Source organism: Macaca mulatta, chromosome 12 (genome assembly GCF_049350105.2).
Source record: "Macaca mulatta isolate MMU2019108-1 chromosome 12, T2T-MMU8v2.0, whole genome shotgun sequence".
Lineage (NCBI taxonomy): Eukaryota > Metazoa > Chordata > Mammalia > Primates > Cercopithecidae > Macaca > Macaca mulatta.
The window spans coordinates 132,958,670-132,972,848 of NC_133417.1; the positions used below are offsets into that span (position 1 = coordinate 132,958,670).

The 14,179-nt window shown below is 39.1% G+C and overlaps 1 protein-coding gene across 10 annotated transcripts in view; it reads right to left on the reverse strand.

Moving 5' to 3' along the window:
• Positions 1 to 1,423: 1,423 nt before the first annotated feature.
• SLC19A3 (solute carrier family 19 member 3) overlaps positions 1,424 to 14,179 on the reverse strand; it is a 28,690-nt gene continuing 15,934 nt past the window's right edge. For 9 of the 10 annotated variants that reach the window (XM_077956466.1, XM_028830550.2, XM_015111039.3 and 6 more), the window contains 3 exons: positions 12,183 to 12,375; positions 4,389 to 4,530; positions 1,424 to 3,782 (listed from right to left, as the gene is read on the reverse strand). In XM_077956466.1, the coding sequence (XP_077812592.1) occupies positions 3,606 to 3,782; positions 4,389 to 4,530; positions 12,183 to 12,375 (512 nt within the window). In that variant the 3' untranslated portion in view covers positions 1,424 to 3,605. 10 annotated transcript variants of the gene reach the window in all.

Consider the following 14,179-nt stretch of genomic DNA (forward strand, 5'->3'; position numbering starts at 1 on the left):
GGTATGAGTTTCATTTGTTTATTGATTTATTTGTTTGATTGTTGGTTCGTTTGTTCTAGACAGGGTCTCACTCTGTCACCCAGGCTGGAGTGCAGTGGCGCGATCTCAACTCACTGCAACCTCCACCTCCAGGCTCAAGCGATCCTCCTTTCTCATCCTCCTCAAGTAGCTGGGAGTACAGGTGCAAGCCACCATGCCCAGCTAATTTTTGTATTTTTTGTAGAGACAGGGTTTTACCATGTTGCCCAGACTGGTCTCGAATACCTGAACTCAAGCAATCCACCTGCCTCAGCCTCCCAAAGTGCTAGGATTACAGACATGAGCCACCGTGCCTGGCCTCATTTGTCTTTTTAGAAAAGTTATATGCATATGTAAGCCAATACAGATGTTTTTCTCCTTTTTATACAAATGCCGAGTTGCTGCATTCATTATTACTTTGGTGCTTGACTTTTTTCCACTTGATAATAGAGCTCTTAGAGTTCTGTGTCACTAAAGATCTTCCTCATTTTTTAGCAGTTAATTTTGTTATAGGTGAATATGGGAATGAATCATAATGCATTTTTTTGTCCCCTTTGGGTCTCACTCTGTCGCTCAGGCAGGAGTGCAGTGGCACAATCTCAACTCACTGCAACCTCTGCCTCCCGGGTTAAGTGATTCTTATGCTTCAGCCACCGAGTGACTGGGATTACAGGCATGCACCACACTCGGCTAATTTTGTTGGTTTTAGTACATACGGGGTTTCACCATGTTTCCCAGGCTTGCCTATAATTCCTGGCCTCATGTGATCTGTCCGCCTCAGCCTCCCAAAGTGTTGGGATTACAGGCGTGAGCCCCTGCACCTGGCCTCCTTTCCAATTTTTGACTTCTGATTTTTCTTGTTTGTCGAATTGTGATGCCTAACACCTCCAGTATAATACGTTAAAAAAGAAGGATAATGGACTGAGTGCGAGGTGGTTCACGCCTGTAATCCCAACACTTTGGGAGGCTGAGACAGGCCAATGACCTGAGACCAGGAGTTCGAGACCAGCCTGACCAACATGGTGAAACCCCGTCTCTACTAAACATACAAAAATTAGCTGGGCAGGGTGGCGGGCGCCTATAATCCCAGCTACTCAGGAGGCTAAGGCAGGAGAATTGCTTGAACCCGGGAGGCAGAGGTTGCAGTGAGCTGAGATTGTATCATTGCACCCCAGCCTGGGTGACAGAGCAAGATTCTATCAAAAAAAAGAAGAATAGCAGCCATTCCTTCCTTGCCTTCAATGTAAGTAGGAATGTTACCCGTTTTCTCCACTAAGTGAGTGCATTGGTTCTTGGGCTGGATCTTAGTCCAGTGAATGAATTTGGGGATTTGGAGAGAAGTATAGTTGAGAAACATATTAGTCCATTATCACATTGCTATGAAGAAACACCTAAGACTAGGTAATTTGTAAGAAAAGGCGTTTAATTGGCTCACAGGCTATATAGGAAGCATGGCAGCATCTGCTTCTGGGAGTCCTCAGGGAGCTTTTACTCATGGCAGAAGGCAAAGTGGGAGCAGGCATCTTCACATGGCCAAAGCAGGAGAAAGAGAGAGCGAGGAGGTGCTACCCACTTTTAAACAACCAGATCTTGCGATAACTCGCTGTCATGAGAACAGCACTGAGGGGATGGTGCTAAACCATTCATGAAGGATTCACTCCCATGATCCAGTCACCTGCCAGCCAGCCCCACCTCTAACACTGGGGATTACACTTCAACATGAGATTTGGTGGGGACACAGATCCAAACCATATCAAAATGCAATTAAAGATTTTTTTGATTTGTTTTAGAGACAGGGTCTTGCTATGTTGGCCAAGATGGTCTCATACTCCGACCCTCAAATTATCCTCTCACCTCAGCTTCCCAAATTGCTGGGATGACAGGTGTGAGCCACAGCTGCCAGCCCTGATATGAATCTTGACTCAGCATTCTTTATTCTCACTGTCAGACTGCTCAATGCATCCCTTCTTGAAGTTTCGAAAAACAGGTATGTTCAGATAATTTTCAGCAGAATTCATCAAAAAAATGTTAAAAACTCTTTAAAATGTTGACACATTTTATGTAGCACAATTGCTGCCATTTAAAAATTAGGTGTTTTGGTCGGCATGATGGTTCACATCTGTAATCTCAGCTCTTTGGGAGGCCGAGGCAGGCAGATCACCTGAAGTCAAGAATTTGAGACCAGCCTGGCCAATATGGTGAAACCCCATCTCTACTAAAAATATAAAAATTAACCAGGCATGGTGGTGCGCACCCATAGTCCCACCTATTCAGGAGCCTGAGGCAGGAGAATGGCTTGAACCCAGGAGGCGGAGTTTGCAGTGAGCCAAGATCACGCCACTGCATTCCAGGCTGGGTGAGAGAGCGAGACTCTGTCTCAAAACAAACAAACAAACAAAAAACAGGTGTTTCATTCCACTCCCTCCATCAGTGTTTTCTTATTTCTAATACTTCTAGAAACCTCCTTTAAGTGTTCCTATTTTAGACAGACATCACACAGGTGCTGTTTTTTGGGAGAGGGGGATGAGAGTCTTACTCTGTTGCCCAGGCTGGAGTGCAGTGGTGCAATTATAGCTCACTGCGGCCTCTGACTCCTGTGCTCAACCCATCCTCCCCCCATGACCTCCCAAGTAGCTGAGACTACAGGCACACACCATGCTGCCCAGCTAATTTTTTAATTTTTTAGTAGAGTCAGGTCTCACTGTGTTGCCCTGGCTGGTCTTGAACCTCTGGCCTCAAGCAAAACTCCCACCTTGGCCTCCCAAATTGCTGGGATTACAGGAGTGAGCCACTGCACCTGGCCCATAGATGCATTAACACCTCTATATGGTGGTGGAGAGAAGGCTCCCTGCCTCTCCCAGGCCACTGGGAAATGACCTGAGTGTCATTCTGCAAATACACAAGAGGGTCTGGAGCTATTCTTGAGGTAGACTTTCAACAGCAAAACTCAGAGCACAACATGGAAAATAATCATAAAAAATTAAATAATAATACTATCAAATCATAACTTGTGAATAATGCTGTTATCAGAGTTGAAGACAAGCCCTTAGAAATGGGATAAACCTTGTAATTCTCTTGGAGAACTATAACTTAAACAGAAATACACTTATTAGAAGAAGAAACAAAATGGATCTTTTGACAAAAAGGTCCCATGCGTTGACTTCTTTGGTAAGATCAAACAAGTATTTAAGCCAAGCAATAGGGTCCGTCCAGTTAGTGTTTCTCCCCACAAATGGTGAATACCAACTCCAGGATGGCTGGAGTTTTCTCATGGTTTGGTTCCACACCATCTGCATGTCCGTACAAGTGAGAAAAACCAGAATTTTCCAGCTGCTACTGGTCACAGGGGGGTCCCCAATATGGGTTGTTTAATTATGACGATGGGTTCTGTCAATTGCATCCAGTAAAATTGGGCAGATAGAGAACTCGTCTAAAGCTGAGGTTTCATTGTGGTTTTGAAAGGTCCATTGGAATCCCGATTTGCAAAAAGCATGTCAAGTTATGGCAAAACATATGCCACCCATCTTAAAATCCTTCCTTATTATTGCATAGCTTTAAAAGCCACTGCTGCAATTATTGCAATGAGGTTAGAGTTTTGTTGACATGATGGCATTACTCTCTTCCTCTGGGTGAGACATATCTGGATTCTTGCTTGGAGCAGGGCTCTGTACATCCTTCTGGGATTTGGTTGAATAGATAATATACATGCTTCTCATTAGGAAAATTCCAGCAATTACTGCAAAATAGCTCCCATAAACTAAAAACTGGAGAAAAACAAATAATTAGCCACATATAAAATATGACCATCTATGTCAATGATAATACAACATAATACTGTTGGTTTGCTTGGATTATGGGTTAACTGAGACCCAGGCTTTTAATGTGGGGTCATTTAGGTTGAACAATACTGTCCTATCAAGTAAGAAATCAAGATCAAGTAAGAAATCAAGATCAAGTAAGAAGATGTAAGCAATACAGTGACTAAGAGTCTTGGCTTCAGAGCAGGTTGCTTGGGTTAAAATCATAGCTACTATCATCAATAGTAAAAAACAAAACAAAACAAAAAAACACTAAAATTCATTAATTTGTCTCTATGTCTTTGTTTGGAGGCTGGTGCAATGTTACATTCAATGTCTCCAAGAATAAATTTAAGCACTGAAGTTACTTCTTACCTGCATTATCCAGGTAAATGTTGTCCTAGTTGCAATTATTGCTCAAAACATACTTGGTGTGTTACAGTATGATAATTAAGGAGTTGTATATATTAAAATTTGCTTAACCAAGGAACTCAAGAAATTTAAATATTGCTTGTTGCAAGGTTGAGAAACCTTTGAGGTTACCTAGTTGAAAACAGAAGTATTATAGCTTACCTGAATGCTGATTGGCAAGTTGAGCCCTCTCTGATCTACTACAATCACAGTTATGATGGTCTGAATCACCAAGGCAATAAAGGTGTTGATTCCAAATACCAGGGCATAGCGTTCCACACTCAGATTAACTGCAATCTGAAATCTATCATTAAACATAAATAAGCATTTTAACCATAACATGGGTGGAAGTCTTCAAAAGATAGAAATTAGTGGGGGGCCTGTGTCACCCACCTCCAGCTCCAGGTAGTCCAGCAAAGAGAAAGAGAGAGACTATCTAGGAGAAAGTGAGGGAAAATAACAAGCGTCTCTGTCTGGTCATCCAGAAAATTCTTCTGGATCTTATCCAAGATCATCAAAGCAGTACCTCTTAGAGTCTGCTAGAACCACAGTGTTACTGGGCTTGGGGTGCTCCCTAATGCAGACAAAGTTTAGATCATAACACCCAAAACCTTCTGAATACCTAGAAAGCCTTCCCAAGGAGGACAGGTACAAAAAAGCCCAGAGAGCAAAGACTACAATAAATACAACTCTTCAATACCCTGACACTGATGGACATCCATAAGCATCAAGATCATCCAGGAAAACATGTTCTCAGTAAACAAACTAAATAAGGCACCAGGGACCAATCCTGGAGAAACCGATATACGACCTTTCAGACACAGAATTCAAAATAGCTGTGTTAAGAAAACTCAAAGAAATTCAAGATAACACAAACAAGGAATTGAGAATTCTGTCAGATAAACTGAATAAAGAGATTGAAATAATTAAAAAGAATCAAGCAGAAATGCTGGGGTTGAAAAATGCAATTGACATACTGAAGAATGCATCAGAATCTCATACCAGCAGAACTGATCAAGCAGAAGAAATAATTAGCAAGCTTGAAGACAAGCTATTTAAAAATACAGTCAGGAGACAACAGAAAAAAGAAGAATGAGGCACACCTACAATATCTAGAAAATAGCCTCAAAAGGGAAAATCTAAGTTATTGGCCTTAAAGAGGAGGTAAAGAAACAGATGAGGTAGAAAGTTAATTCAAAGGGATAATATCAGAGAACTTCCCAAAACTAGAGAAAGATATCAATATCCGAGGACAAGGTTACAGAACATCAAGCAAATTTAACCCAAAGAAGACTACTTAAATGCATTTAATAATCAAACTCCTAAAGGTTAAGGATAAAGAAAGGATTCTAGGCTGGGCGTTGTGGCTCACACCTGTAATCCTAGCACTTTGGAAGGCCAAGGCAGGTGGATCACAAGGTCAAGAGATCAAGACCATCCTGGCCAACATGGTGAAACCCCATCACTACTAAAAATACAAAAATTAGCCAGGCGTGGTGGTGTGTGCCTGTAATCTCAGCTACTCAGGAGGCTGAGGCAGGAGAATCACTTGAACCCAGGAGGTGGAGGTTGCAGTGAGCCGGGATTGCAGAGCAAGACTCCTTCTCAAAAAAAAAAAAAAAAAAAAAAAAAGGATTTTAAAAGGAGCAAGAGAAAGGAAATAAATAACATACAATAGAGGCCCCATGTCTGGCAGCACACTTTTCAGTCTTAGAAAAGACTTAGAACCAGGGAGTGGCATGACATATTTAAAGTGCTGAAGGCAAAAAACCTTTACCCTAGAATGGTATATCCAGTGAAAATATCAAACCTGAAGGAGAAATAAAGACCATCCCAAACAAATAGAAGCTGAGGGATTTCATCAACACCAGACCTGTCCTACAAGAAATGCTAAAGGGAGTACTTCCATCTCTAAGAAAAGGACGTTCATGAGCAATAAGAAAACATGTAAAGGCACAAAACTCACTTGTGATAATAAGCACATAGAACAACACAGAATATTATCACACTGCAACAGGTGTATAAACTACTCTTGTAAGTAGAAAGACTAAAAGATGAACCAATCAAAAATAGTAACTACAAATTTTCAAGACAGTACAATAAGATATAAAGAGAAACAACAAAAAGTTAAAAAGCAGGAGGACAAAGTTATACTGTAGAGTTTTTATTAGTTTTCTTTTTGCTTGTTTGTTTATGCAAATAGTCTTAAGTTGTTACCAGCTTAAAATCATGGGTTATAAGATAGTATTTGCAAGCCTCACGGTAATCTCAAATTGAAAAACATACAATGGATACCCAAAAAGTAAAAAAGAAATTAAATTATATCACCAGAGAAAAGCACCTTCACTAAAAGGAAGAAAGAAAAGGAAAAAGGCCACAAAACCAGAAAAGAAATAACAAAATAACAGGAGTAAGTCCTTACGTATCAGTTTAAACTCTTCAAAAGAGAGTGGTTGAATGGATTTTTAGAAAGACCCAATGATCTGTTGCCTACAAGAAATACATTTTACCTATAAAGACATACATAGACTGAAAATGGAGTGATGGACAAAGGTATGCCATGCCAATGGAAATAAACAGAAAAACAGGGTTTGTAGCTATACTTATAGCAGAGAGAATAGATTTCAAGACAGAAACTAGAGACAAAGGTCATTATACAATGATAAAAGGGTCAATTCAGCAAGAGGATATAAAAATTGAGGATATAAAAAAATATATATAAAAATATATATAAAAATATAAAGCAAATATTAGAACTAGAAAGAGATAAGAGAATGCAATACAATAATAGCTAGAGACTTTAAAACCCCACTTTCAGCACTGGATAGATTTTCCAGATAGAAAATCAATAAAGAAACATCAGACTTAATCTGTACTATAGAAAAAATGGACCTAATAGATATTTACAGAACTTTTCATTGGCCACAGAATACATACTGTTCTCAGCATATGGATCATTGTCAAGGATAAACCATGTTAGGTCACAAAACAACTCTTAAAACATATTCAAAAATTTGAAATAATTAATATCAAACATTGTCTCTGACCACAATAGAATAAAACCAGAAATCAACAAGAGGGATTTTGGAAACTATAGAAACACATGGAAATTAAACAATATGCCCCTGAATGACCAGTGGGTCAATGAAGAAATTGAGAAATTGAGAGAAATTGAAAAATTTCTTGAAACAAATGATAACGGAAACACAACACGCCAAAACCTATAGGACACAGTGAAAACAGTACTAAGAGGGAAGTTTATAGTTACAAGTGCCTACATAAAAAAAGAAGAGAGGCCGAGTGTGGTGGCCCATGTGTGTAATTCCAGCATTCTGCAAGGCTGAGGCAGATGAATCACTTGAGCTCCAGAGTTCTAGACCAGCCTAGTCAATATAGTGAAACTCCGTCCCTACCAAAAATACAAAAAATTAGCCAGGCGTGGTGGTGCACGTTTGTGGTCCCAGCTTCTCAGGAGTCTGAGGCAGGAGGATCACTTGAGCCCAGGAGGCAGAGGTTGCAGTGAGTAGAGATGATCATGCCAGTGCACTCCAGCCTGGGCAACACAGTAAGACCCTGTCCCTTAAAAAAAAAAAAAAAAAAGAAGAAGAGACACCTCAGATAAATAACCTAATAATGCATCTTAAAGAACTAGAAAAGCAAGAGTAAACGTAACCCAAAATTAGTAGAAGAAAAGAAATAATAAACATCAGAGCAGAAAGAAATGAAATTGAAATGAAGAAAACAATACAAAAGGTCAATGAAACAAAAAGTTGGATTTTAGAAAAGATAAAATTGACAAACCTTTAGCCAGACTAAGAAAAAGAGAGAAGGCCCAAGTAAATAAAACTAGAGATGTAAAAGGAGACATTAAAACCAATACTGCAGAAATTCAAAGAATCATCAGTGGCTACTGTGATCAAGTATATGCCAATAAATTGGAAAATCTAGAAGAAATGGATAAATTCCTAGATACAAACAACCTACGCAGATTGAACCATGAAGAAATCCAAAACCTGAGCAGACCAATAACAAGTAATGAGATTGAAGACATAATAAAAAGCCTCCCACTAAAGGAAAGCCCAGGACCCAATGGCTTCACTTCTGAATTCTATAAAAGAACTAATTCCAATCCTATCCAAATTATTCTAAAAAACAGAGGAGGGAACACTTCCAAACTCATTCTACCAGGCCAGTATTACCCTAATGGCAAAACCAGACAAAGGCACATTAAAAACAAAAAACAACTACAGGCCAATCTCTGATGAATATCAATGCAAAAATTCTCAACAAAATACTAGCAAACTGAATTCAACAATACATGAGAAAGATAATCTATCATGACTAAGTGGGATTTATCCCAGGGATGCAAGGATCATTTAACGTATGCAAATCAATCAATGTGATAAGTCACATCAACAGAATGAAGGACAAAAACTATGATCATTCAATTGATGCTAAATAAAGCATGTGATACAATTCAACATCCCTTCCTGATAAACACCCTTAAAAAACTGGGTATAGAAGGAACATACTCCATATAATAAAAGCTATATATGACAGACATACAGCTAGTATCAGACTGAATGGGAGAAAACTGACAAGGATGCCTACTTTTACCACCACTATTCAACATAGCACTGGAAGTCCTATCTAGAACAATCAGACAAGAGAAAGAAATAAAGGGCATCCACATTGGAAAGGATCAAGTCAAATTATCCTTGCTTGCAGACGATATGATCTTACATTTAGGAAAACTTAGACTCTTACCAATAAACTATTAGAGCTGATAAATAAGTTCAGTATATTTGCAGGACATAAAATCAACATACAAAACTCCATAACATTTCTATATGCAAACAGAGAACAATCTGAAAAAGAAATCAAAAAAGTAATCCTATTTACAATAGCTACAGATAAAATAAAATACCTAAGAATTAACTAAAGAAGTGAAAGATCTTTGCAATGAAAACTATAAAACACTGATACAAGAAATTGAAGAGGACACACACACACAAAATGGAATGATATTCCATATTTGTGGACTGGAGGAATCAGTATTGTTAAAATGCCCATACTATCCAAAGCAATCTACAGATTCAATGCAATCCCTATAAAAATGCCAAGGATATTCTTCACAGAAATAGAAAAAACAATTCTAAAATTTATGTGAAACCACAGAAGACCCAGAATAGTCAAAGCTATCCTAAGCAAAACAAAACAAAATGAAACAACAACAACAAAAAAAAACTGGAGGAATCACATTACCTGACTTTGAATTATACTATAGAGCTATAGTAACCAAAACAGCATAGTTCTGACATAAAAGCAGACATGTAGACCAATGGAACAGAAGAGTGAACCCAGAAACCCAGTAGTGAACCCACACATCTACAGTAAACTCATTTTCAACAAAGATGCCAGGAACATACATTGGGGAAAAGACAGTCTCTTCAGTAAATGGTGCTGGGAAAACTGAATATCCATATGCAGAAGAATGAATGAAAGTAGACCCCTATTTCTCACCATATACAAAATCAAGTCCAAATGGATTAATGACTTAAATCTAAGACCTCAAATTATGAAACAACTACAAGAAAACAAATTATGAAACAACTACAAGAAAACATTGGGGAAATTCTCTGGGACATTGGAGTAGGTAAATATTTCTTGAGTACCCCACAAATGCAGGCAACCAAAGCAAAAATGGACAAATGGGATCACATCAAGTTAAAAAGCTCCTGCACAGCCAAGGAAAGAGGCAACCCACAGAATGGAAAAACGAATCTGCAAACTACCCACGAGACAAGGGGTTAAAAACCAGACTATAGAAGGAGTTCAAACAACTCTATAGGGAAAAAAAGTCTAATAATCAGATGAAAAATGGGCAAAAATCTGAATAGACGTCTCTTTAAAGACATGCAAATGGCAAACAGATACATGAAAAGGTGCTCGACATCATTGATCAGAGAAATGGAAATCAAAACTACAATGAGATATTATCTCACTTCAATTAGAATTATCCAAAAGACAAGCAATAAATGCTGATGAGAATGTGCAACCTCCGCCTCCCAGGTTCAAATGATTCTTCTGCCTCAGCCTCCCCAGTAGCAGGGATTACAGGTGCTCACTACCATGCCCAGCTAATTTTTGTATTTTTAGTAGATACGGGGTTTAACCATATTGGCCAGGCTGGTCTCGAACTCCTGACCTCAGGTGATCCACCTGCTTTGGCCTCCCAAAGTGCTGGGATTACAGATGTGAGCCACTGTGCCCAGCCATGAATATTTCTTTTTTAATGCAAAGAAATGATATAATCCTTTATCATTTAACAAAATCCTCACATTAAAAAAAAAAAGCAACCTAAGATGCATGATTCTGATTAAACTAAGACATTTCCATGAAGAAAATAAACATACCAACTAATTTTTTTTTCCTTTGATGATTTTTTCCCCGGAGTGCTCATATTTCTGTGTGGTAAATTGTTTATAAAACACTTTTTTCACAAATTAAAACCAAAACTCGATGAAGCTGTTGTCTCCACTTCTTTCATGCAATTTGAAATTCAAATGTTTCTCATCTCTTTTGGTTAATAGCAAAGCATATTTTCTGCAGTCAGCTTTAGCTGTACTTTTATATGAAACCAAATGGTTTTTTAATCATTTTCTTAAAGAGATCTCTGGGAAACAAAGAGATCTCTTAAAGATCTTAAAGAAAGATCTCTTTCTTAAAGAGCTGAGATCTCTTTCTTAAAGATCTCTTTCTTAAAGAGATCTCTGAGAAGCAAAAATGATAGGAAACTCTAAATCCCAGAAATCATTTTTAGAAAATGATTAAGAACTAGACCTGGCAAGGTGGGTCATACCTGTAATCCTACCATTTTGGGAAGCTGAGGCCAGAGGATTACTTGAGCCCGGGGGTTCGAGACCAGCCTGGGGAACATAGCGACACTCTGTCTTTACAAAAATGAACATTGAAAATTTAGCCAGGCATGGTAGTGTGCACCAGTGGTTTCAGTTACTCAGGAGGCTGAGTTGGGAGGACTGCTTGAGTCCAGGAGATCAAGGTTGTGGTGTGCTATGTTTGCACTACTGCACTCCTGCCCAGGTGAGACCCTGTCTCAAAAAGAAAGAAAGAAAAGAAAAACTACTTGGTTCCATATATGACTGCAGCTAAAGGTTTCTTGTTATCTTTGCATCTACTTTTTTTAGTCTCCAACTTTTTAATAACTTTCCTGAGAATCTTTTGTGTCACAAAAGTGTGTGCCTAGAATTTCTCCAGCAACCAAATGAAAGTAGGAATGAAATCTAAACCTAACCATTTAAAAGCAGATCACATCACACCTTATGTGGAAAGTTGCTGGAGATAAACAAATCAAAACCTGACAATGTTGCTAGATGTAGTGGCTCGCACCTGTAATTCCAGCACTTTGGGAGGCCAAGGTAGGTGGATCACTTGAGCCCAGGAGTTTGAGACCAGCCTGAGCAACATGGTGAAACCCCATCTTTACAAAATGTGAAAAATTAGCTAGGTATGGTGGCACATGCTTGTCGTCCCAACTGCTCAGGAGGTTGAGGTTGGAGACTCACCTGAGCCTGGGAAGTCAAGGCTGCATTGAGCCGTGATCGTGACCACACCACTACACTCCAGCCTGGGCAAGAGAGCCAGACCATCTCTCAAACCAAACCAAACAAAAAGAAAAACCTGACAATGTATCATTGCTTTTGGTTTATAAACCTGCAGAGTTTTTTCCCTTGATGACTAAAGGTATATTGTAGCAATATTCAGAGAGCAAATAGTTAAACGAAAAGTTGGCTTAGTTGTGTCTAATTTAATATAAAGTAGTCAACATTTAATATTGCAATTGACTAAAATCCTTCTGAAGTTCTTAGAGAAAGCTTAGGAAGACAGAAGAGAGAGTAATACAGTTCAGTTTTAGGAGTGGTTGGTAAAACTTACACTGCTATGGTTATAAGAAGCATATAGCTGGACTTGAATATCAAATAGCCAGCATAGCACGCCCAGATGTTGGCTGTGTAATGCATGAGAAATAGAGAACCTGCATTGACAACTGAGAAGACCGCCAGAGCCAGCTCTCCTAGAAGGTCCCAGTTGACTTTCACATAACCCACTGCAAAGGCAGCCACAGCCCCTGAAAACAAAACATTGAAGGCAATCAAACACAATGACTTTGCATGCAAGAAAACATCAACGCCCTCTCTTAAAAACCCAGGTCTCGGGTAATTCTGAAAGATAAATATATTGCTCTCACAAAATTGTGTGATCGACATGAATGTGGATCTATCCTTTTCTCAACCACGTCTTCTTCTGGCTTTTCTTTTCACTTGCTATTCTTTCGGTCACTTAGTCATCACACTTTTCATTAGTATCAACTATACACCAGGCACTGTACTCTCCAGAGGGGCCAGAAAGCTTCCTAACCACGGCAGCGTAAGGAGAAATGATACGTTAACCTAGTCACTCAACACAACATGCAGGGATGGAAAAGGATGAAATCAATTCTCTGGGAACACATGTGGCCTCTCTATTTGCCCTTCTTTTCTCGGTTTTTGCTGTAAGTCTTTTTCAGCGATGAGTATCAGATGTGTTACACGGATAGCTTTAGTCTTTTTTCTTGCCCCACCCAGTGTTAGTCTTTATTATGAATCTTTAGTAATCTTAGTCTTATTTCCAATCTCCACTCTAAAGTCTTCAACATCTGACATAATTTACTTGAGAAGCTTTGGGTGAAAACATCGGTATAGACTGACAGAGTTCAAGAAATTGAATAATTGACAGTAATTAGGGTTAGTACTTGTGTGTGGTTCTCTTCAACAAAAGTAAAAGGTATTTAGGGCTGGGGACAGTGGCACACTCCTGTAATCCCAGCACTTTGGGAGGCCGAAGGGCGTGGATCACTTGAGGTCAGGAGTTAGAGACCTGCCTGGCCAACATGGTGAAACCCCGTCTCTACTAAAAATACAATCATTAGCCAGCATGGTGGCGGGTGCCTGCAATCCCAGCTACTCAGGAGGCTGAGGCAGGAGAATCGCTTGAACCCGGGAGGCAGAGGTTGCAATGAGCTGAAATCATGCCACTGCAGTCCAGTCTGGGTAACAGAGTAAGACTCTGTCTAAAATAAATAAATAAACAAAAGGTATTTAGATTTCAAAGTACTGCACAGACATATGACTAACTTTCCTACATATGATCATGACTACAGAGGAAAAAAAAATAATTATTTTCCCCCCATGGATTTGGAATGTAGGAGCAACAATTTCAGTGAAGCAATTCTGGCACAGTCCTAGTTTCCAGGAGTTAAACTTGAAGCTTCCCAAAAGGGAGATAATAATAAAATAGAGGTCACATGAGTTTTCTAAAACCTTTTGTAAATGAGGGTGGGGCAAAATCTCACTTCCTAAAAAATACCTTCAAAGTCTCATTTGACATTTAAGCTTCCAGTTATTAGGAAATAAACATTTATTGTAGATTAAACTTCAAAGACAGATTTCCCTCTGATGTTAAAATCCTGCGTTTCACATCTCTTTCACCCCTCATTTAAATACCATGAGAAAGCTGCTTTTGCAAGTTGTTGGTATATAGCCTAGAACTGTTTTAGGTGCATGCTACTTAGTTCAAAGCCTGTATTAACGAAACCCTCAGTGAGAATTTGGAATCCTTAATTTATTTTCTAAAATAATAAAAACATACACACATATATGTATATATTTTGATATTAAAAATAATCCTAAAAGAACAGGGCACGTTATTAACCTTTGTGCTAATGATGAATTGGAATCTTAGGGATTCAACTAGAATTTCATTGTTTGGTGCTAAGCCCTGAGCTCCTAAGAGTTACCTGTTGTGGCTGGGTGCAGTGGCTCATGCCTGTAATCCCAGCACTTTGGGAGGCTGAGGCGGGCAGATCATGAGGTCAAGAGATCGAGACCATCCTG